Genomic DNA, 24,132 nt, shown 5'->3' with positions numbered 1-24,132 from the left:
GACTCTAAAATTCAAAGCTCAACCGACAAATGCGTTTTTCGCTGCCGCCAATCAAATGTTCGGCGGTTCCTCCCAGCTTCCGACTGCTGTCGAGCGCGCGGTGATCAAATCGCTGAGCACAGTTCAGACAACGAAACAGTGTAGTAGTAGTCGGAAGCTGGGAGGAGCCGCCGAACATTGGATTGACAGTAGCGAAAAACGTATTTGTCGGTTGAGCTTTGAATTTTAGAGCCCACATGTTATTGAAAGGCGCGGTAAAATGCTGCTTTTCCACATCGTTTTTCCACATCCAAGACCGTCTTCTTTTGCTATTTCAACAAGAATTTTTGAGTTTCCCCACAATAACCATTTTCATAATGACGATACAAGTGCAAAGGTTTCTGATTCGATGCCCACTGCCTTAAACTGAGGGCCTCAGCTCTGAGTCTTCTTTAGCAAAATATTATTATAAATTCTGCAATTTGTGCAATTGATCCCTATTTCTTCCTTTTTTTCTACCTGCCATCTGGGTACCAGGCAAAGAAATCCAAGTTCTGCAAACGTAAGTTAAACCAATGACCTTCCACGTACTTGATAGTCAGGATGCTGATCAGATAGGTTCCAATGTGGGGGGTTATGGATTTGATTCCTGTTAAGAGAAGTAAGTGCAACTTTAAATCAAACCTCCAACTTGGATGCACTTGCACAATTTCTTTTTTCAAAGTGTAGTAGCAAATATATCAGGGGCGTAGCTAAGGGGAGTATTGGGGTGTCCATGACCCCCCTTTTGTAAGCTTTTTTTAAGCAAACAACCTACAACAGGTGGCAAAAACAACACGACAATCTGCTGAGTACCCTCACTTTGACATAGTGTGACCCCCCCCCCCCCCCTTGAACATTTCTGGCTACGCCCGTGTATATATGCCTGGTTACTCTCAAAAACCATCGCACAATTCTTCTCACTGTTGCGATCACCTGAAATCTTGTCTCTTGACCAATAACAATCCCGTAAAGAGGCATTGCGCTTCCAGTCAGACTTGCAAGCCAAACCATCTTCAGAAGTAAATGTATTTCCCAAAAAACCGATGGAAGTTAACTAAATACTGAGGTCATTTTATTTATCGCTTTTTATTTATCTCCCGGCAAAACAAGACTTTTGATCAAAGATCAGTTCTCAACAACCAGCCGGAAGTAATTTTGGCGTGAAAGCGAGGTTTTGGAAAAAGCTCAGCAACTGCTACCGGTTTCTGGTTCCTGTTTGTCGCACGGTTTTTGAAAGGATTCACAGGAAAACATGAATAATTGATGTCTCACTCAAGACGCAGATTTATCGATCAGTCCGGTCGAAAAACGGGGTGGTTAGAGGCCGTTTGCCGCAAAGAAATGAGTCCCAGTTCTGGGTTCGGGCGAGCGAACTTCACCCTCTTTCTGTCTCTGTGATGCGGGAAATTATTAACGTTCAAGTTGGCCAGTGTGGAAACCAAATTGGTTACAAGGTGGTTTAATGTTGTGGCACTAACTTGCGTGTAGCTACGAAAATGCTAGTGACGTTATTTCTTTTGTCTGTGGGTTAATTTACACGTCGTAACCGTGTATATCTCGTCTTATCGTAGCTTTGGGAAATTCTCTGCGCGGAACATGGAATAAACCAGGAGGGTATTTATGATGGAAACTGCAATTCCCAGTTGGAGAAAATTGATGTTTACTTTGCCGAGGGTGCCGGTGAGTGTTGAATAGCAATAGTTTTATGTCGAAGCGTTCTCATTAAGTTCTCTTATCGTGGTTGAATTCTTTCTGTAAACCACTCTGAAAAATCTCGAATAAAACTGCGTTAAATTTGCGGTTCTATCGTTTTTCACCCTCACAGGCAATCGGTTTGTACCGCGTAGCGTCCTCGTCGACTTAGAGTCTGGCACGATGGATTCGCTCCGGTCCGCTTCGTTTGGAAAGGTCTTTCGACCCGATAATTTTGTTTTCGGTAAGTCTGGTAAACGTTTACGTTATGTAAATAAGTTATTTAATTAACGCTTCGTCAAAGGGACTGATCTTCTTTGCAAAACTTTAGCTTAATAATGCCGCTGTTGGCTGTTACCATGTTAATAAAGAAATTGTGTATACAATGTTTGCATTTATCTCGCATTTATCTCTAATTTTCAAGTGGTCGTTGCCTGAGATTTTTTCCTAAGTGAGTATTTTCATGACTATCTTTTCGGCCTTATTTCATCAGACTGGCGTGTTGCACCGAATTTTCGAATTGAAATTAAACTGTTCCATGTTTAATCTGACCGAAATATTTGCTTTCTTTGCGGAGAACTTTTTCTAATTTCCAATATAAACTTCCCGTTATTTTCCCCCTATTTTATATTGTTTTCTCACGGCCCTGTTTATGTTTGTTGTTTCGCTGACTATATATTTTAAGCCATTTCTCCAGTGCAATACTAGCACCTTGACAATTCTGCTCTGCATAAACTGATGCGGAAATTTCTGACAAATATTCCCAAAGCTTCGCTGTTTTCAATTCGGCATTCCGTATAATACATGGCTAGATGAAGTGTATTTTTCTTTTTGCCATCTTTCTCACACTGCGTAACGCCGAATTGCTTCGTAAACACAAGCATTACTTTCCCATATCCCTAAATTTCATTGGCAAAGCTGAGTAAACAGAAATTTTTTGGAAGAAAGCACCAATATTAGCGGTTTTTATTGAAGTGATTAGCTTTGTCCAGCTGTCACCGCATTTATTTGTTTCGTCATAAGCATCACTAACTTTTCATCAATTTGCATTTATGTTTAGCGTGCAACAACATTCTTTGGAACGTTCTAGCTAGTGGATGCAAAAAGTTCACGACCTCCTTAATGCGATATTAAACACCTCGAAGAGATATTTTTAACGAAACTGATTGTCCTTAAAACTCTTGCTGTTTTTTAGACCCATTGATCCGTTTTTACTCTCATGTTCTACCTCAAGGTATTCCAAAGCTCATTATGGCGGGACATCTGGCGGTTTAAACATTTAGGACCATTTAGGGACACGCAAATGCTTAATTGAGCATGAAAGCCACTGTGAATCGAGTCAAGGTGAAACTGGGTGACTTAAAATTGATCAGATCACTCCACCGACCAAAATAGTTTGTTTAACGAATTCTTCACAATCATGGGAAAGAACGCCCTTCCATTGATGAATTAGGTCGGGCAGGGCATAATCGACTTGTCTCCAACTGAGCTCAAAAGTTTGTTTAAGGAATGAGAATTTTTAAAAACCCTTTATTGAAGACAAAACGTCAAAATCAATTTAGCATTGTTATCCGCTTCAACTTAATTGCTTTCTAATTGATACGTACCGGATAATTAGCTTTTCTTCGCCAACCCTAATAACCATTGTTATGATGTTAACACTTAGCTTCACATGATACACCACGAAAATGCTTTTTACCTCGGCCCATTTTTCACTCTATTCCTCGAGATAACCATTGTATCCCTACAGTGGGTCGACTAGAGACGGTTAGGTTTAGTTTTATTGTCATTGCTGCAAGGGAACAGTCTGATTGGTTGGTTTAATTGTGTGATGCTAACACTGTAGACCTAATGTTAATGTCTAAGAAATAGTCGAGATCTCAGTTATCAATCCTTGATAGATCAAACGTGAGACAGGACCAATACTGGTGAAAGGACAGCTAAGTTCGATTGCAGCAGGTCAAAATAATAAACTTGAGTTTTAATTCATTTTAATTAACACGGCTTCAATGTAAATCAGTGTTAAAGTTTACCTGTTTGAATTCTGTGGTTAATAAAGTACTGACATTCATTCATTCACATTTAAAAACTCTCTTTAATTATTTCGCAATTGTGATCATAATACTTGAAGAGATCGTCTCACTGCCATCAGTCTTGACCGCGATCAGATGACGGAAATTTTCCCAAAAAAACAAAACTAAAAGAAAAGTGAGAAAAATACTTCAAAGATAAGGTTATCAATTTTACTATTCAAATATCCTGCTGATTAACCAAAATGTTTGGAACTTTACCAAAAAGTTCGAAGTGTTTTGTATGAAGGTCCCTGCAGACTAGCCGGCGCCTTTGTCAAAGCAATTTTTTTCGGCTGGGAAAGTGTGAAGCATTTGAAGATCAAAGAAACTCGTTTACTCCAGAGAAAAAATGATGATATATTTACACTCGTGATCAGCAACTGCTTTATATGTCCTTGTTCACATTCTACTTCATCGTGAATAAAAGAAAACCGTGATAGATAAAAGCTACTGCCTGAGACATTTGACCACGATGAAGATCAAACTTTCTCCTGCTTTGTCATTACGACCCTCGTGTTTAGACAGATAGATCGAGTAACAAGTTAGTACCTAATTGTTAGTATTTTCCTCTATCACAGGCGAAAGTGGAGCAGGGAACAACTGGGCCAAAGGGTTTTACACAAATGGATGTAACCTTCTGGAGGAGGTCTTGGACGCGGTTAGAAAAGAAGCCGAGGCATGTGACTCGATCCAGGGCTTCCAGGTTGCGCATTCTCTGGGAGGCGGTACGGGGTCTGGGCTCGGTACGCTGATACTCTACCATCTACAAGAGGAATACCCCGACCGGATTCTGAGTGCTGTCAGCGTTTTCCCGTCTCCGAAAGTTTCCGAGATTGTCATTGAACCTTACAACGCCACTTTAGCTGTTCATCAGTTGATCGAGACCACCGATGAAGTGTTTTCGTTCGACAATGAAGCGCTGTATGATATTTGTTTTAGAACGCTTAAACTGGATACTACCACGTATTCGGATTTGAATCACATTATATCCACCACCATGAGCGGTGTGACTACTTGTCTTCGTTTTCCCGGACAGGTGGGTCGAGACTAAGTTCCAGGGGGAGTCTCTTATTCTCATCGTGCCACGCAGGACACCTGAGGTCATACTTAGGCAGTGCTCCAGGGGGAGCACTCTATTGTCATATGGAGGGAGAGATGCAAACCACTGTAATGAGGGGAAGGGTGCGATTGGTAAAAGAATAAGCTGCATGCACTTTCAATGTCCAAGTTAATTACTGTAATGACAACGGACATAAGTGACTCAGCAATTTCGCTCACGTTTTTTTTTTATTTAACAATTGATTCCTGCTTTAAAGACAGCCTACGTCACAGACAGCCTAAATCGCCAGCAACGAGGGTTTTGTGACACGTCCGGCTGTGCGGCAGTGCGCAGGCTTGCTTTAGCGTGCATTATCGACTTATGATACACGTGGCAAGTTTGGACTGAGAGTATCAAAGTAGTGTGAATCACCTAAGGCGCCTTGAGGCAACTCTAGCTCACCTTCGCGAGTGCTCTACAAACTTCCCAAGTGCATCATAAATCGATGATGCATAGCTCAAAGCATGAATTAATTGTTTTATAAAATTGCCAAAGTAAATTGCGAAGAGAAATTAATTTTGCACACTTAATATGGATTATGATGCACGTTCAGGTATAACGGCTTTGCTAGCTGAGTTAGAAATATTAGTCTCGGCCATTACTTACTTTGTACTTAACCCCATCCCCTCGCTCCAGCATCCACAAACTCGCGCCAGTTTTCCCTGCGCTGGGCCAACTGGGTGATCAGTGTATTCCAGTCTTTTCCTGCTGCTCTTAACTCTTAATGTAATGACCTTCTCCAGCTTTGTTTTGGTCGCCCACGTTTCCTTTACCCTAGGGATTCCAGAATAGGTAATGGCCATTGCTTCAGGTAAATTAACTTTTATAACTCTTCCAACTAACTTGGCCTTTTTCTCTAGTTAAATGCAGACATGCGCAAATTGGCCGTGAACATGATTCCCTATCCTCGCCTTCACTTCTTCATGCCTGGATTTGCACCGCTGACCAGTAGACAGTCACAGACATTTCGTAATCTGACAGTAGCTGAGCTGACTCAGCAGATTTTCAACGCCAAAAACGTTATGATCGCCTGTGATCCTAGAAATGGTAGATACCTTACATACGCAGCGATGTTTCGCGGCAAAAAGCTATCGATGAAAGAAGTCGAGGATCAAATGGCAAGCGTGCAGGACAAAAACTGTGGGCATTTCGTTGAATGGATTCCACATAACGCCAAAGTTGCGGTTTGTGATGTTCCTCCACACGGAATGAAAATGTCGGCAACTTTCATCGCTAATAACACAGCTATTCAAGAATTATTTAGACGACTCAATCTGCAGTTTAGGGTCATGTATAGGAGGAGAGCGTTTCTTCACTGGTTTACTGAAGAAGGGATGGATGAAATGCAATTCACTCAGGTAAGAAGCAATTTTGCTTTTGAAATGATTTTTCATAAACTACCTTGAGTTTGAAGCATGCATCAAAATGACGATCCATACTTGCATACAAGGGCCTGATGGGGGCGGAGTAAAGAGGCGTTGGGAGCTGACTAAATATGGTACCTGACTCTGACGTGTTCTCAGGATTTCTGGCAGAACTTTTCGCCACATCGGTGGAGTACGCGCGATTGGGTTCCCCGTCAACAGCACCTGAGAAATATTTCTAGCCGTATAGTAAGCTATTCACTGTTTCCAGGTTAAAGATATACTTCGTAATTCCACGTCAGTCCTAACCAAAAATCTATTGCCATTCCTAACTACAGGATAGCGTAAAACAAATTAAATCATTCGTGCATTCTGCAGATCATCAAACACTGACTGACCTCTTGTTATTGTTGTTTCTGTTTTTTCTATTTTCAGGCGGAGTCTGACATGTTGGACCTAATTTCAACTTATCAGCAGTGTCAGGACCTTAAAGTCGACACGAGTCTTGATGACCTAGAAATAAAGGACCTTGAGGAGTTCGAGGACTCTCTTGAATCATGGGACTGTTTAGATGGTCACATGAATGGTCACGTAAACAGTTTGCTAGCCTGATGTGACTGAAGGAGAAATTTGCACCCAATTAAAGTTCGTACTTTTGATTGGCTCATTTTTGTACTTACTAAATAAGGCACATCACGTGACATCTCGTGCCATTTTGAATCTTGCTACTTCCGAGAATCGTTGAATCAAGAGTTCCAAGGCAGCAAATAAAGATGCCAAGAGGTCCACGATCATGCACAATTTTTTGTTTTGTGCTCGTACTGTTTGTTTGAATAACGTAACCGAAACGTTTTTATTGGTTAGTTCCTCAGTCAGTAGTAAGCGGCTAGTGTGCTTTGAGCACGATCAAGGCCAAAAACGAACAAAAAACATACAAGAAAGAACTTGGCCGGGTTTCATAATCATTCCCTTCTATTATTATGATTGTTATGCCTGCGCAAGTTTTCTGCGATAATGTTACGTCCAGCAACAAAAGCGACGTGTTTAAATTTAAAATTTTGTTTTCTTATAAACGTGTTGTAGTTCCTGTGTCCACGCCCTAGGCTTTGTATATCGAGGGACAAAACCGACACCACAGCAAGAAAGGAAGTTACATGACGTTAAACGATGGCAATAAGTTTATACGACGACTTTTGGAATGCTCGTTTTATCCCTTTGACAGGACCATAGAACAAACAACAGAAACAATGTCCTTAGCCCTAAAACAAAAACAGCTGCTAACAAGCAGAAGAATTACAAGCTTACGAGAGCTCCTACACTTCTGCTTATTTCTGATTTGAAAACAGAAATCGAACTGCTCAGCAACTCTGCAGTAGTTCCTTCCATGTTGTGATGCCGGTTCTGCTGGTTAATTGGAAGAATTCAGTCGTCATACTCGCTTGTACTTTAGTTTTAATCAGGTTTTAACAATCGAAAAAGAAAAAGCACATTCAGATTGATCAATTCATTACAACGACTCGAAACGACGCTATAATGTTTTCAAGATGGATTCGCAACTAACTCGTCCCCAGTTCTTCTCTTGTGCCGTAAAGGGTGAGAATTGAGGGACTAAGTGAAACTCGTCCGAACAAGGAGGGGATTGTGGGAAGGTAGAGGAGTAGACATGAATGAAGGAGGGAGTCTTCAATCTTTCCTCTTTCCTCTTTCCCATCAGAACTTTCAAGAGACTAGAGGCGTGTCAGTATTAGCAACATTTCGTATCACGGAGCTTCAGGAAGTGAACCGATATCACACTCTCAATATTGACCCTTCCCTCCTTAAAATTCGAAACCTTGGAGCATCTGTAAAGTAATAACAGAGGCCACGGCAAAAGTTTTTCAGAATAAAAGAGTGTTAAGGTTTAAAACCTAATTGTATCGTTGCATTGTCCCCAATGAATTTACGACGAAATTCGTCGTTTTACGCTACCATAGTGGCGCCATTCTTTGGAACAGTCTTCCTTGCGACTTAAGGGAAGCAGAGTCCCTGAGGCAAATTAAACGACGGCCTACTCAAAGGAGATGCCTAAGGCACGGCATTCGTGGAAAGCAGCCTTTTTTATTTAATTATCCCATTATATTAGACATTACACATTAGGAATTAAATAAATTTTAAACCGTGTTTAAATAGAGATTATGAATGTGTGTACCCATCCACCTTTACGTCAGCGATGATCCTCTTTGCTTAGGCAAAAATTTATTTCATTTCAATGATATCAAATCTTTTCACACAAGCCATATAGACACTGAAACCAATCTAAAATATGTGAATTTCTGAATATAAAAATTCGCCCATGCTCATCGAACTAGAAAAGTCAACCTGGTTATGAAGCTTCAGTCAAATTTTATTGCGTGAATGAAGTTCGATTACAAGAGAATGAATGCTGATGCTAAATAGGCAACGATGACAAGGTTCTACATTTATGGTATGACTTTCCCCGATGTTATTTACAGTTTAATGTCTAAAAGATTCCAGTGAAGACAATACACTAGATTTTCTTGGTTCAAGATTTTCTTTCGTGGATTATATGAGGGATATTAGAAAGAGCTATGTCACGAAAACAAAATTGTCTTCCAATCGCAGTAAACATCATATTGTAACAACTCCTCGATGCCAGAGATATCACGATGTCTTGCTCTAAGCCGTTTGAACAACTCGGAGTGGCCGGGGGAGAGGGTGGTCTGATCCAGTCAGGGATCAGACTCTCTCGTTCAATTCTCACTTCAATTTTGAGGCCGTGAACTAAAGATAATCTTCGTCTTCACAATCCGTGACTTGTCCCCTTTAAACCCTTTGAAAAACATCTAACATGTTCGTAAAACTTAAGCATGCGTATCATGTAGAAAGGAAACTACCGTAAAAGGGAAATTGTGTTGGTATATACGATCAAATTCTCCTAACCCTTGTTTCAGATATGTACAGAGAACTATAAGGAGAATTTAAGAAGCGAGACACTGAAGGCGAGATGACACCACTGTGTCATATTAGAATTTCTTTCTCGATATTAATTAGGATATGACAAATGTTTCACTTCAAGTTGATAATGGCATCACGTGTCAAAAAAGCGATTCTATATTTTATGCTACTTCGCCCTCCTCTTCTTCCTCATCAAACTCGCCTTCCTCTTCAGCAGTCGCATCCTGGTATTGCTGATACTCGGAAACAAGATCGTTCATGTTGGATTCAGCCTGTAAAAAAATTGAAGATCATTAACTAAGGTAACACTTCAGTTTCATTCAATTTCCCTTTAGTTTTGCGAGCTCTTTAGTGAAGGCGGCGTGGCCGAGTAGTTTAGGGCGCTGGATTTGAAATCTGGAGGTCCTTAGTCCAAATCCGCCTCTCTACCGCTATCTGGATCTGAGTCAGCTTCTGGACCGCGTTGTGTAAATACCTAACTGGTCAGCTCCCACCAGTTGGGATTCTTAATAGATTATGTCCTATTTGAAAAATTTGTTTATTTATTTACCGTTTCCCCAATTAACACAAACGTGCAAATACATTTGACACTTTAATAAAAAGTTATGTATTTGTTTTTTATTTAAATAATAACAGTCCGTGTTTAAGCTCGGCGAGAAAAAGATATTTACCTCAGTGAATTCCATCTCATCCATGCCCTCACCAGTGTACCAATGCAAGAAAGCCTTTCGCCTGAACATAGCGGTGAACTGCTCACTGATGCGCTTGAAGAGTTCCTGGATGGCAGTGCTGTTGCCAATGAAAGTGGAGGACATCTTCAGACCACGAGGAGGGATGTCACAGACAGCTGTCTTGACATTGTTGGGGATCCATTCCACAAAGTAGGAACTGTTCTTGTTCTGGACATTGAGCATCTGTTCATCGACCTCCTTCATGGACATGCGGCCACGGAACATTGCCGCGACAGTCAGGTAACGTCCATGCCTTGGATCACAGGCAGCCATCATGTTCTTGGCATCAAACATCTGTTGAGTGAGTTCTGGTACTGTCAGGGCGCGGTACTGCTGGGATCCTCTGCTGGTGAGTGGAGCAAAGCCAGGCATGAAGAAGTGGAGACGAGGGAAAGGAACCATGTTTACTGCCAGTTTCCTGAGATCAGCGTTCAACTGCAAGCAACAACATTTGTCCAAATTGGTTAATATAAGATAAGATAAAGTTGAAAAGTTTTTCAAATGTTGACCTTTAATCCGTCAGTTCAGCTGTTACTCGCTGTCGGAGGGGATTTTAGGGATCAAGAAGGAAAATCAGTTTTCACAATTCATGTGCTGACAAACCAATTCTGATACAGATGAAGACATTTTACATTAAAATTTCATAATGGAGCCGTGGATTAGCTTTTTATTTACTTTAAGGTTAGTTAAGTTTGTTTTGATGTCGAGATATTCAAATCACTTTCTTAAAGCATGACGTCACACTTTTTGCCGGGTCTTTCTGGAAGCAGTTTCCATGGCGACATATAGCTAACGTTTGTTCGAACAAGCTGAAAATTATATGATAAGTGTAAAAAAAATTAGCGCTTAATTTGCGGCCTCATTAAGCCAACAGCGTAAAGTATTTGTTGTCCGAAAAACAAAACAACTCTCTTGATAAAAGCTGACAACTAACGCCTGATCTAAAAGTACTTTTCCCGAGCGCGAAGTTTTGACATTTATATTACAAAAGTCGGCAGTGGATTTGAATCGGTACTTTGTCTTACCTGGCCGGGGAATCGAAGACAGGTTGTTACACCGCTCATTGTAGCAGAGACAAGGTGGTTTAAGTCTCCATAAGTTGGTGTGGTGAGCTTCAGAGTTCTGAAGCAGATATCGTACAGAGCTTCATTGTCGATGCAGTACGTTTCATCGGTGTTTTCAACCAACTGATGAACGGACAGCGTAGCGTTGTAAGGCTCCACAACGGTGTCTGATACCTTTGGTGATGGCACAACGCTGAATGTGTTCATGATTCTGTCGGGATATTCTTCTCTGATCTTCGAAATAAGGAGGGTTCCCATGCCCGAGCCGGTTCCACCGCCCAACGAGTGTGTAAGCTGAAAGCCTTGAACACAATCGCAACCTTCTGCTTCTTTTCGAACAACATCTAGAACCGAGTCGATTAATTCCGCTCCTTCAGTATAATGTCCTTTTGCCCAGTTATTACCTGCTCCAGATTGACCTGAAAAAAAGATAACTGATTTCTGAGTATGATATGTAGTAAGTTCTGTATGTGTAGGCATGTTGCATATGAGCGAGATTTAACTCAGTGCTGTTTTCAAAAGGCAGCGTACTATCTAGTATCTTTCTCGTTTTAAGGTTTCTCAGTAAATACAAGTCTTGGAAATGTAACACAAACACTAAAGAATTGCTCTTGTTTTGGAATTCAGTTTTTTCAAGAGAGAGAAAACTTACCGAACACAAAGTTATCTGGTCTGAAGATTTGACCAAACGGGCCTGATCTAACAGAATCCATCGTTCCTGGCTCTAAATCTACCAGGACAGCTCTTGGAACATATTTTCCACCTGTGGACGCACAAGGCAAAAAGAAAAAGGTACTTTTAAAAAGCCGGCATCAGTTACCGTTGATATGGCGGGCAAATCAAACAATAAAATCTCGGTTCAGTTGTTTAATAAATGGCCTCGACCTACCTGTAGCTTCATTGTAGTAAACGTTTATTCTTTCCAACTGAAGGTCGGAGTCTCCGTGATATGTGCCAGTTGGATCAATGCCGTGCTCGTCGGAGATAACTTCCCAGAACTAAGATGGAATCAGATGCTATTAGCAACTGCACAAACCTGAGAAATTAAATAAAGAACTTCAAACTTTCAAAAGGCAAAACTCGTCACTTACTTTGGCGCCAATCTGGTTTCCACATTGACCAGCTTGCATATGTACGATCTCCCGCATTTTTTATAGTAGTTTATTATCGATGACTACGCTAAAATATTCTTGCAGATAAAGAATACTCTCTTTGGCTGACAGATTCAAACTGAAATCGTTTACGGCTCGGTAACGTTTCATAAACTCCCGGTTGCCAGGCCAACAATGGGTGTCGCTCTTAAGCATGTTTGGATTTGTTTATTCCCAAGTGGGTCGTAAAAAATGAATCCAAAAAGTCCTGCATATTAATCAGGTTCTCGTATTTGCCTTGACAATCGCTATACAAACGAAACACTCTTTTAATTAAGTGGAGTAATCGAGTTAAGCAGACCAGTCTCTCAAGGGGGCGCTAATTTTGTTTTATTGCCTGCCAAGATCAATGTTTACACATCAAGTTTGGTTTCGAGTGAATGAAACAACGCTCATTTTCGTTGAAAATTTCCAGTCAGAACATTCCACTGACAGAGCATCTTTTGCAAATTTCGTCATAGCCAATCAAAGATCACTTTAGAAAATAAGTCACTTAGACTCCTTTTATTCTACGTGCCACGTAAAAGGAAGCTGGATTTGAGGAAACAATGAACCGTGAATGAACAGCCACAACTCGATGGACACTTCAAACTAATTAACACAGTGCGAGTAAACGTGCGGTTCTTAAACGAGATAACTAATATATTCTAGTGCTCAATATAGTTAAACCTCGCTATCACGAGCTCTTAAGGAAAACACGAAAAATAACTCGGTCAGCTTGGCAAGCTAACCGTTGGTAAAGACAGAAAATGGCATAACATGGGTTGAAAATGGCGGGCATTTCGAGCCGGATAAGCGGCGAGGTTCAATTGTATGTCGCCTTTGCTCCAGCAAGTTGAAAAGGAATAACTTGTTCGATATTCAACAAGGCCTGGGTCAACAATGGCAAAAAATAACGTACTCGTTGTAATTAGCACCGTTTCAGGTTTCGTTTGTTTCTCTTCGCCTGATTCGAAAATGAACAATGACACTGCCACTTGGATTGTTGAGTAATATTAACTAACAGTACAAATTTGGAGTTATACAAAGCCCGAGGACAACTTTTCCACGCCCTACCAAACTTTACTGTTTGTATTACTGGGCAAATGTAAGCATCTAAACCATTTGAAGAACTATACGACCCAGTTAAACACTGCTCTTGCAAAGACATTTTTTGGAATAGTAAGACAGAAAGAGCTCTTAATGTCGAGCAGGTCACAATCAAAAGAAGCTAATTACCTTATTGTGTCTTTATTGTTCGACCGACTTCGTCTTTACCCGCTGGATCAAATCTTACGCCACTCTAAAATGAGCCGACAAATCGAGTGACCTCTCCAGTCTCGACACATAAAAAACTTCCAAATGTTCCTGAATTCGATTTGTCCGTATATAATCCACTTTAATCCTTTGCTAGATCCTTCGGTTTTTGCTAGATTAACGGTGAACTTGGACTCTGTAATTGTTTGTAGAAATGAAAAAATTCATGCAGCGTGCTTTGACTGATGATAGCAGGGAGATATTTTTTTTCCCTAATACTCTTCCCTCCAATTTCTACACTTCCATTTTTGTTTTACACCAAAATACCGGTAGTCACTCAGGGCAGAAATGAACCAATCAGAAGCCGGAACAAAACCCTTACCAAGCGCGGGAAAACGCGTGGTACCAAGTTATTCCTGATGGTTGAAAAAAGCGCCATCTCGTTTCTGTATGTGTCACGTGTTTTAGGCAACAACGAGTTTAAATCGATCGATAACTAAAAGCTACTCTATTTTCGGACGAAGTGATTTGTTTTGATTTGGTTTGACTGTAATCACCACAGAAAATATAACTGCTTCACTGAACGATCTAACAGGCTATCTACGTTTCGGGTTTTTTGTCGAAGGGTAATCCCACTAGTTTCGAAATATCAAAAAGTATGAAACATTCAACAATTAAAGCATTCATTACTGACTCCCACGAGTCACATTTATTTACAAAAATAAAATAAAATAATACACACCAAGAGAGAACGTTTCCTTTGTAACTATTTAATTTTCAGAAGATACTCAGCATCTTCCGTGAATTTGATTGGTTCTCTCAATGTTGTCCACTCGCTCATTGAGTAAAATCCTGCGCACTGCGCTCTGCTCTTGAAAGCGACCATTATTCATGATTTTTAACTTAAAAAAATGTATAAAACGGTTATTTTTGTAATTACTTGGCGTCTACAACAACAGTTAGACTACCGGGCCTATGAGCAATGAAGTCAATTTGGCTGCGCCTCGTTCACTATTCACTCATAGAAAACTCGACTCGGGCTCGTAGCACAAGTGCCTTTCGTTGCACGAAAACGTAAGTGACTGTAGCACGGAATGGTAGTGGGGAGATTAACTCCAGATGGGGCAAAGACGAACTTGTAGCGATCTTGCATCTGAGATGAACATGTGTAGAAAGTTTACTCCGCTTTGAAGTATTTGAAGACCTAAAGAACAACAACAACAATGTTACACCTTTAGGCATCACTTAAAAAGCGGTAATTAATGTAGGTCACGTAAAACTGCTAAATACGTTTCTTTGTTGAAACTTTACGGCAATAAAACCAACCTTGATCTCCATATCCTCTGAGCCTGACAAGAGTAAATCTTTATGAATAACCACACAGTTGACGCTTCCTTCGTGTCTTGAAAGCGTTTGCATGGGTAACATAGTATCCAGATTCCAAATCTGAGGAGTTAAAAAAAAAAAGTCAATTGACGGGCTCGACAGGTTGTTTGAAAAAGATTGGGGCGTGTTTGTCACACTTGGGCGCGTGCCCGACGCATGCACAGTGTGTTCACAACATTGCTATCGACGTTTAGAGTACCTTCCATTTGACCAAAAATTCAGATTTTAATGTCCAGAAATTTCCAGTGGCGAATAAGACAGCATTTTGCAGAATTTCCGGACAGGAGGACAACCTCGCGAGGTATACCCAAATTTCCGGAAATTTCTTACCGGGAATTTTCGTGCCATCTTATTTTCCGCCCCAAATTTCCGGAATTTTCGGTTGGATGGATCGCATTTCGGAAATTCAAGAGTTTTCGGGTTTTCCAGCGAAATCTTTCAAAGAAAATTTTTCGTACCATTTGTCTCCCTTTCGATAGGTTTTTGGTTGAATGAAAAGCGCCCTTGTTGTCTCTATCTCTGGATGGATACTTCAACAATCAAAGAATAAGCTTGATTCAAATGACTGGTCAGTCGACTGCTACAGTGGACTCATCCAATTATTTTGCTATGACAATAAAAGTATTAACGCGTGACTGTACCTGCACAGTCGTATCGTAGGAGGCCGAGAACAGCAGTTTTCCTGTCACTGCAGGGGCAAGTGCCGTGACTGTACCAATGTGACCAACAAGCGCCTTGATGGACTGGTACGAGTTTACGTCATACACGTGAATGTTCTGATTGTACGTGCCTGTGAGAGGGAGGCGAGGTAGAGTATTTAGATGCAGAAAACTGAATAGCTTTTATCGTGCGGACGAAAGGAAAATCGCGTCTTTAGAAAAAAGAAAGACAAAAAGAATAGCAATTTGCAAGAAATTTTTAAGCAACATGAGATATCCCCTCTAGAGGCGTCAGGTCGACATGGCAGCTGTTTTAGTTCTTGGGCATCAAAGGTGTGTTGCACCGCGAGAATAGGGTGTCTTGCCCAAGAACACAGCACAATGTCCCCGACCAGGGCTCGAACCTGGCCAACTCGATCCGGAGTCGAGAGCAGAAACCATGAGGCCACCGCACCTCCTACAGGGGGTAACCCCCCAGCGGACTAGCATCCCATCCAGGGGGAGTAGAAATACTCCTAGTCGCTTCATGCTACAAAGAAACCGGAGATAAGCTTCATGGGCCACTCGGCTCGTACACAAACTTAAATTTACCTTTTATCAAAGGTGTGGCGTATTTACACTGTAACTGTAGGTAAAGTGAAAAAACCTACCCACAATAATAAAATGCCTAGTGACAGCTAAAGAGTACACAGATCCAAGCGAGTGATCGATTGTTCCTCGGAGGCCAAACGAGCCTGTAGCATCCCAGATGTGAACCACATTGTGTGAGCCACTAAAAAGCTTTTCCTACAAGATAAGACAAGACAAGCATTGCAATGATGTAGGAATGACAGACCAAACCAGTGAAGCTGAACTTTGATACAAGCTTTTTCCCTCTAAAACAATTCACAATAGAATTGAAAACAGCTGGAAAACACGTAACGGTCCAACACACGACAACACTGACGTTGTTGTGCATACATCGTTTCCCAAAATTATTTAATCCTTGATGTGTAACATAAGTCTCCTCGAGACATACGCTACAGAAGAACAAACGTCACTCACTCTTTTTCTCTTGAAACAAATTTTGCTTCCTAACAAATGTTGCTAGTGTGCAACAAATAAACACGTGAAGAAAAGGTTTTGTTGTTTACGGGGGATGCCAAGGCCCGAAGGGCCTATATTCCTTGTTACCATAGTCAAATATGCACGGCAAAAAGGTTTTGTCTGACTTTTTGCTCGTGCATCTATAATAAGAGAGAGAACGAAATAACAGAACGAAAGTACGAAATCTGTCGCAAATTTGCTCTCTGCAGATAAAGGACAGTGACTTTCCGACTTGCCAGTACGTTAATTAAGGAGTCCAACGACTTTGTAAAAGATATAATAATGTGACTCACTCTACGTACATGGAACGTACGTATTATGTATATAATGCATTGAGGACCTCTGTTAAGAGAGAACACTCACTCTTTTTATGTCTAAAGCCAGTGCTCTGACCCAGTGATGAAGATCCTGCATCTCATGTACCTCTTGAAGAGTAGAAGCATCCCATACCTTCGTTAGAGTCAGTTGATAATCCAGTTATGAGAAAAACGTCATTTCTGATAACAGTTCAATCATGTGACCAAAACCATCACCTAAGAATGGCAGAGTACTGGAGAGGGGTGCAAAATGGGAATGTACTCGGAAGATCTTGAATGGGAATAAGTAGAGGGGGGTGGAATCCAAATGGGACTTGATATCCAACTTGATCCAGGTGAACGAAAGAAATCACATGCCACCGTTCAAGGTAAAGGCACACGGTGCAACATTGTGCATAGACTTTTAAAAGTCCTTTCCAATAATATTTCCTTGGCCTGTTGGTTTAGGTCGCTAGAAGATAAACCTCTCGCTTCACTTAAGGGTGATGATTATCAAGTCTGTATTGTACATACATGTAACATTACACCATGTGCCTTAGCGTTAAGTTACCACCCTCCCGGGTGATGTCACTCTCATCTGAGAAATGCGTGATTCTCGTTTTTTAAAGAGTGAGAAAAAAACCATCTTGAAAATAGCCGAAAAATGTACAAGAAAATCCTCAGTTTCTTAAGACACCTCAAAATGTGTTTTTCAGTTTTGGAAAACAAATTCGTTGGGATAAATGCAAGCTTGATCTACACCTAGTTAGTGACTTGTTGAAACTCCTAACTGAGACAAAGTACAGGACGATATGACATGACAAAGTCTTAGTGGACTGTCTCACCTTAATACATGAATGAGACGAGGTGAAAAGGTACTTTCCGTTGTAAACTATGGCACATATGATATTGTCATGGGCATTCTGAGGAAACAAGAAAGATTTTTCAGGCAAGTAAATAAGAGTTGCATTCGACTTGCCAGAGAAAGCTGCTTGCTATTATGGTACAACAAACCTCAATTTTTTTGTGCAGGGTCAAATTTTCCAAGTTCCAAGAGATAATTGCTTGATCTGATCCTGCACTGTATAGTTTTCCACCTCCAACACACATAGTGTGAATCTTGAGAAAATGAAGAAGAAAATAGAAACGTATTTACAATTATGTTAAAAATTTCATGACAGGATGGAGATTGCCAAGAGCACATAATGGGGGTAGGCAATACAGTCAAACGTGTGTTGAGTGGACCCCATGTTAAGCGGACAGCAGTGTGAGTCCCATTTTTCTTTTCCACATTCACTGTAAAAAATACCTGTATTCAACGGACACCTCTATTAAGCAGACACGGACACCTTAAACTTGACTTTTATGGTCATTTCTATTGTTAGAAACCTATATCAAACGGACACTGCAAAAAGAATGCATGATTTTTCTGTCCACGTTTTAGTAGACCGGTTTGCCAACAAACTGAGCTGTCACAGAAATGCAATATTTTGTGATTCGGTTTTGGTTTTACAGAACATTTGTTCTTGCTTGATTTAGTAAACCTTAACATGATTCGATCAATATAGATACTGTTACTGTATACTTAAATCGCTTTACCTCATATACACTGTACTTGTCATTGTTTATGGAAATACGGTATTTCAGAGTTCTTGTCATTGTTTATGGTTACGGTATTTCAGAGTTCTCGACCATTCAAGAGAATGCTATTTGACCCTTTCAAGTCTTTTAATACTGATGAATATCAATATGACCCTTTTAAGACGAATTCTGAGAGAGCCTGTTTTCAACAGACACCCCGTATTAAGCAGACACTAGCATGGGTCCCGAGGGTGTCCACCTAATACAGATTTGACTGTAGTTTCATTTATTTCATGGCTAACACTGAGGGTGGGCAAGATGAACCAAATCCTCCAATGCAATCGACTAACCGAGCAGGCAAGATGAACATGAAAAAAATGACTTGGCTTATATCCAGTTATCTTGACTTTACACTTGGCCAATAACCCAGGTTTATTTATATAATAAATGTCTATTCTCATCCGAAAGTTTGACAGAAACCCATTTGAGTACCAAATGAATTCAAATTTATTTGCCCACCTCCACTCCCTTCATTATACTCAGAGTACAAACTTAAGATATTCCAATGGCTTCGCCCACCCCCATGCAGTAAATAAGTAACTAATATCGCTCATTGTCAATTCCCTCTTTGAAGTAAAAGGATCAATGATGCCTGTCATGAATTACTTTAGCCCTGCACACTCACATCATTAGTGTGACCCTCAAGGACCTCGGTGCATCTAGCCAGCCGCACATTCTCCATGTTCCAGACTTTGATGACTTTATCTCCTCCTGCACTGAAAAGCCGATGACTTTTGGAGACCATTGACCAGATGGTTCCACGATGACCCCTGAAAGATAGTGAATTGACATGCAAAATTTCTATTGTACTATCAGTCTCTTGGCCTAAAGGGATAGAAAGTAATTAGACATCAGACTGAAGTCCCAATGCATTGTTGTGTTACAATAAATCTTAGTTGGACAAGACATTTCATTCTTACAGTGACTCTCTCATCCAGGTGTCTCAAATCTGAGGATTGATTTTGACAGAATAATTGTGCTTACAATTGTCCCTTTTGATATATAGGGTTGTGACATATCTACAACACAAATATTGTTTGATTATAATCAAGGCTACAAACTTCCTGGATGATTGCCGCTAAAAAGCTGTGCTGGTGTAAATGGCACCCAATATGTCACAAGCACTTCGAATACAACAATTAGAGGCAAAAATCTGCAATGCCTGGGTCTGCCCAATAAACAAAGAATCATCATGGCTAAATCATCAAGTCCTTAAGCAAAAAGAATGGCAATCAGTCAGGGGTTTCATAAACATTTTCACCAGGAGGCTAACTGGTTTTTACAGACGGGCAAAAACTGTTTAGAATTGAACTTCTTTATAAGAAAAACTTTCCTCTAGATGGTCCAACCAGGCAGGCAAAATAATCATTCACAGACTCCACACAGTCAGTCAATTTGCCCAGTGACTGGCAATTAAAGAAACCCCTGAATCAGTAAGCAGTAATTTATTTCGATATATTTTCAAACTTGTGTATGAAATAGTTATAATAATTAACTCTGCTGTCTATTGTTAGCTTATACACTGTCATCAGATTCCATTCACATAAATCATAAAATAAACACTGTACTATACCTCAAGGTGCCAATGCACTTAAAGACACAAGGTATACTCCATATATCTTGCTGTGATGACACCACAGGGGAATTCTTTAGTCTGACTAGTGATTTATGTGCATGTGAATGAGACATTGTATCATCAGGGCTTGTGCTTTGAGAGCTGTTAATTGTTTCAGGAATGGACGTCACTGACATTTCACGATACAGCGATGATCGCTTCAGTATGACAGTAAGCTGTTCCACCTGGAATACTAGGTCTTCTACTGTCTCAGACAATCTGGAAATAGTACTGTTAGAAAATAGGGGTTCATTAATGTTTGGATTGGTCAATAAAAATTTATTTATAATAACAGTCAAACCTCCTTCAAACAGACACCAAAGGGGTGAGAGGTGAGCGTCTGTATTATTGACATGTATATTTCTCTGGGACCAAGAGAACTGTTTGTAATATAAAGGTGTCCAAATTATAGACTGAGGTGTTTGTAGGGAGAGGTTCACCTAACATAATTAAAAAAACAATATTACCCTATATAATAAGCTGTATTTTAAATCAGTTATACATGTACAAACATCTTCATTTTATTATTTACTAGTTTTAAGTAGTGACAGGATAAATGTGTCAATGTCCGTTCAGCTCTACAGATCCAAATTAAGCCAGATGGTTCAACAATACCAGTAAATCCAGTGCCACACACCTTTATTTCTCCCAGTTAACAGTTACTAATATCCCAGGAAAATAACTGAAGATATAAACATATGTTTTCAGCACGTTACCTGTTGCATTGCTCAACTTGTGTCACCAAAGCATCTTGGTTGTTTTCTAGCCATGAAACCCTCTCTGAAAGAACCTTCACGGAAGATCTTAGCTCTTCAGAAGACTGGGACAACAAAGATAAAGAGAGTTTTAGAATATTATTCTGACATTTGCAAAATCTCTGCTATTTTGGTGTGTCTACATATTGAAGAATGAAGACATTTGGCCTTCCAAAGTGTAGACAAGCCAACCTCATCCCCAGCATTCACTTCTTCTACTCCGAGAAAGAACAAAGACCCTGGGAATGACGCTGAAAATAAGCATCCAAAAAACTGTGGGATTTTTATACATATATATTACAATGAGATTTACAGTGGCTCTCAATGACACAAGAACTCTGAAGTTCAAAACCTAACAAATGATTGTACTTTTGGCTGCTGTTAATCATTGATAATAATAATAATCATTGAAGACAACCATAAACCTTGAAATAAAGAAATGGACACAGTGGATCAAATTCTACCAATCAAAACGCACAGGTGTGACCTTATAAACCCACTGAAGAAAACTGCTGTTTCCAGAGAATAAGCCACATTTTTCTGACTTTGTAGTCTCACCAGGCTAAGAAAGTATTTTAAAAGTGGGAGTAAAGACTCAGGCCAATCTCTCACTGTCAGAGCTTGTTTTTAGAGTTTTCTGGATTTTTTCCTCTTTGCATTGCTTGTTTGAAAATCAACATATGTCTTTTGGAGGGAGTGAGGATGAATTTCTAATTTATAAAGGTGTTTGGAAGTTAAAGAAGGTTTTTCAAATCAGTTGGAAACAAAAAGCAGAAATTCCTGAAGGGGTTTGAATGATTACAGAATTCTGAAGGCATGGAGGATAGAACAGTTTGGAGTTAAAAGTGCAGGGGGAAGTTGAGCATTTTGGAATTGCTCAAGGCAAGGGGGGTTTAGACAAAGATACTGCCAGTAGTGGGGTATAGATATTTTCTGGAATCACCCATTATTAACTTGTCCATAGTCAGTCCCTGACTGTCTGCCAGTAACGTGTAATATTTACTATCTGGCAAATGTTTTAAGCCCCGTGAAGGGTGCGACTCCCACATGAAAAGGAGAGGGGTGCTCATTAGACCTGTTAGGAGTTAAAAAAGTGGTTTTGGTGCCTTTTAGGGTATTCATCCTTTGAGGGTCCACAGCGGGAGATTTTGCAGTACCTTTTAGGGTATTTAGCCCAAGAAAATATGACCAGGGAGATAATGTTTTGTTTTAGAATTGGTACCTCTTAGGGGTGAAGAAAATTTCCAGCCACAGGTGTCACAAAACAGGACCTTGGTACCTCTTAGGGGTGAAGAAAATTTCCAGCCACAGGTGTCACAAAACAGGACCTTGGTACCTCTTAGGAATTATTTTCAAAATTTTCATTGAGCACTCCTGTCATTTTTCTATGGGATTCCCCCCTCCTGGAGTTTAAGCTCTCCAATTAGGACTACAAAGTGATACTAATAACCTAAACATTTTTATACCCCAGAATGGAGAGCTTGACACTTTGGACACTCAACACTGTTTTTGTACTTGCATGTGTCATCATGGTCTTCTACATTAAGCTTTGTACCGACAAATTCACAACCTAAAAGAAAACATGATGCTGATAATTCATGTACAGCAGTACTTTAAAAGCATCAATGGCAGTCAAACCCTTCACTTAGGACCAATGAGAGGTGGCCATGTTCAAAGGCTACAAAACCACATGTAGAAAATAATATCTATTAATAAGTTTGACATTACCTGACAACAAAACTTCAGGAAGAAAAAGTTCCTCTATTAATAGTATTACCTCAGAAAAGATGCCTTTGATTACAAAAAAAAGCCATTAATTTACATCAAAGATTAGCTGGCTAGTCCTCTTGACAGATGTCCTTTAGGCACATCACCCAGTCACAAGATGTATTTAAAAGAACATCTACGAAGGAGGATATACTTGGCTGGCTGTCTTCAACAGCTCTTCATTATACATTGGACTTTAACATGTAACTTATTCAAAGTTCATATAGCATCTCCACTAACTAATAAATGTTACAATAACTGCAGTAATTCTTGCACACTCATTGGGTAATTTTCATTACCAATAAATTGGTGTTTTTCAAGCATCTGTCCTTTTATTCGGACAATGAATTTCATCATAACATTGTCAAAGTAGTCTGCAACTCCACTCAGCTAAATCGCCTCGTGGATTCACAGCTACTTTGACAACATTATGACAAAGATTCATGATCAATAACAGGATTGATGCATGAAAAACTGACATCAAATTGTTTGCCATATACCTACAAAGAAGCTAAAGATTTCATTTCAGTGTTCCCACTAAGAAAATGCTATCATAATATTATAAGTTTTTAACATTTATCATTTTTTAAGGTATTCAGGTCGGTAGGCATTTAGGGTATTCTAATTCCCCGCCGTTTTCACCTTTGACAAATCCAGAGAAATTCCCGTGGGGATGGTTACTAAGCAGTCTAAGCAGGTGGAAAAGTTTCAGATTCTGTTTTGATTTTACAAAACAAATAAACCATATCCAGAGAGCAAATATGTTTTTTATTCAAAATCTCTGGGTACGTGATAAAAGAAAAAAGAAGCCTTTTGTCATGAATATTTAATATCCCTTCAATTAACTTATAATAAACAGACCAGAACCAAAGAACTCCATTATAAAATTTTAATCCAGTTTGTATTAAACATCAGAGCATAATATTAAAAAGCCGAAACAAAGTAACATACCCTTAACGCTGTAGTGACAACGGTACTGGGCACAAACCGTAAGATGATCTTGCAGACACTGTCGACGAAATTTTCCACATTGATTTGAGCTGTTTGGACAGGGCACTAACGCAAAGCCGCAGACCTCTTCATGCTCGCTTCGTCGACCGAATGAGATTTTTTCTTGGCAACCCGTAGTGTCTATTTCAAAGTCTTCCTCGGAATCCGATCTCGTTAGTCCATGCCTACAGTGGATCAGCAAATCCTCTACCTGTCCTCTCACAGCTAAATTCGACACTAAATGCAGTCGTTGTAAGATAGTTCCGTCCTGGGGACATTTCGTCGCAGCATTTCCGGTGATTGAAACGCCATTTCGAATGCAGGTTCTGCAAAATGTATGTCCACATTGAGTTGAAATAACCGGATCTTTGAAAAGTTCCCTGCAAATAGGACATTTAAGTGATTCGGAGGGCTGAACAACAAACTTTGTAGGCAACATGTTCGGATACGATATCGGAACGCCAGTACAACTTTGACTTATCGCACAAATCTCATGATAATGGACATGACGATGTATTTATTACTGTGTTACAACGCTGACTGCAAGTAGAC

The 24,132-nt window shown here is 40.1% G+C and overlaps 3 protein-coding genes across 3 annotated transcripts; 1 reads left to right on the top strand and 2 right to left on the bottom strand.

Moving 5' to 3' along the window:
• The first annotated feature begins 1,234 nt into the window (after positions 1 to 1,234).
• LOC145464739 (tubulin beta-2A chain-like) lies at positions 1,235 to 8,624 on the top strand. Its single transcript, XM_081448523.1, has 6 exons — positions 1,235 to 1,475; positions 1,593 to 1,701; positions 1,847 to 1,957; positions 4,364 to 4,821; positions 5,745 to 6,242; positions 6,684 to 8,624. The coding sequence occupies exons 1-6, from the start codon at positions 1,419 to 1,421 to the stop codon at positions 6,858 to 6,860; spliced, it is 1,410 nt and encodes a 469-aa protein (XP_081304649.1). The 5' UTR covers positions 1,235 to 1,418; the 3' UTR covers positions 6,861 to 8,624.
• Positions 8,625 to 9,269: 645 nt separating this feature from the next.
• Positions 9,270 to 12,161, bottom strand: LOC145464740 (tubulin beta-4B chain). Its single transcript, XM_081448524.1, has 6 exons — positions 12,090 to 12,161; positions 11,888 to 11,996; positions 11,651 to 11,761; positions 10,960 to 11,417; positions 9,875 to 10,369; positions 9,270 to 9,475 (listed from the first exon to the last, which is right to left on the bottom strand). Exons 1-6 carry the CDS (start codon positions 12,144 to 12,146, stop codon positions 9,365 to 9,367), a joined length of 1,341 nt encoding a protein of 446 aa, XP_081304650.1. The 5' UTR covers positions 12,147 to 12,161; the 3' UTR covers positions 9,270 to 9,364.
• Positions 12,162 to 14,027: 1,866 nt separating this feature from the next.
• LOC145464876 (E3 ubiquitin-protein ligase TRAF7-like) lies at positions 14,028 to 24,106 on the bottom strand. Its single transcript, XM_081448676.1, has 12 exons — positions 23,542 to 24,106; positions 22,290 to 22,393; positions 20,785 to 20,888; positions 20,027 to 20,299; positions 19,079 to 19,223; positions 17,827 to 17,931; positions 17,658 to 17,735; positions 16,880 to 16,966; positions 16,081 to 16,216; positions 15,413 to 15,561; positions 14,712 to 14,831; positions 14,028 to 14,589 (listed from the first exon to the last, which is right to left on the bottom strand). Exons 1-12 carry the CDS (start codon positions 24,017 to 24,019, stop codon positions 14,563 to 14,565), a joined length of 1,806 nt encoding a protein of 601 aa, XP_081304802.1. The 5' UTR covers positions 24,020 to 24,106; the 3' UTR covers positions 14,028 to 14,562.
• Positions 24,107 to 24,132: the final 26 nt, after the last annotated feature.

Source organism: Orbicella franksi, chromosome 13 (assembly GCF_964199315.1).
Source record: "Orbicella franksi chromosome 13, jaOrbFran1.1, whole genome shotgun sequence".
Classification (NCBI taxonomy): Eukaryota; Metazoa; Cnidaria; class Anthozoa; order Scleractinia; family Merulinidae; genus Orbicella; species Orbicella franksi.
The sequence above is the reverse complement of the archived record's forward strand: the minus strand, read 5'-3'. Positions and strand labels throughout refer to the sequence as shown.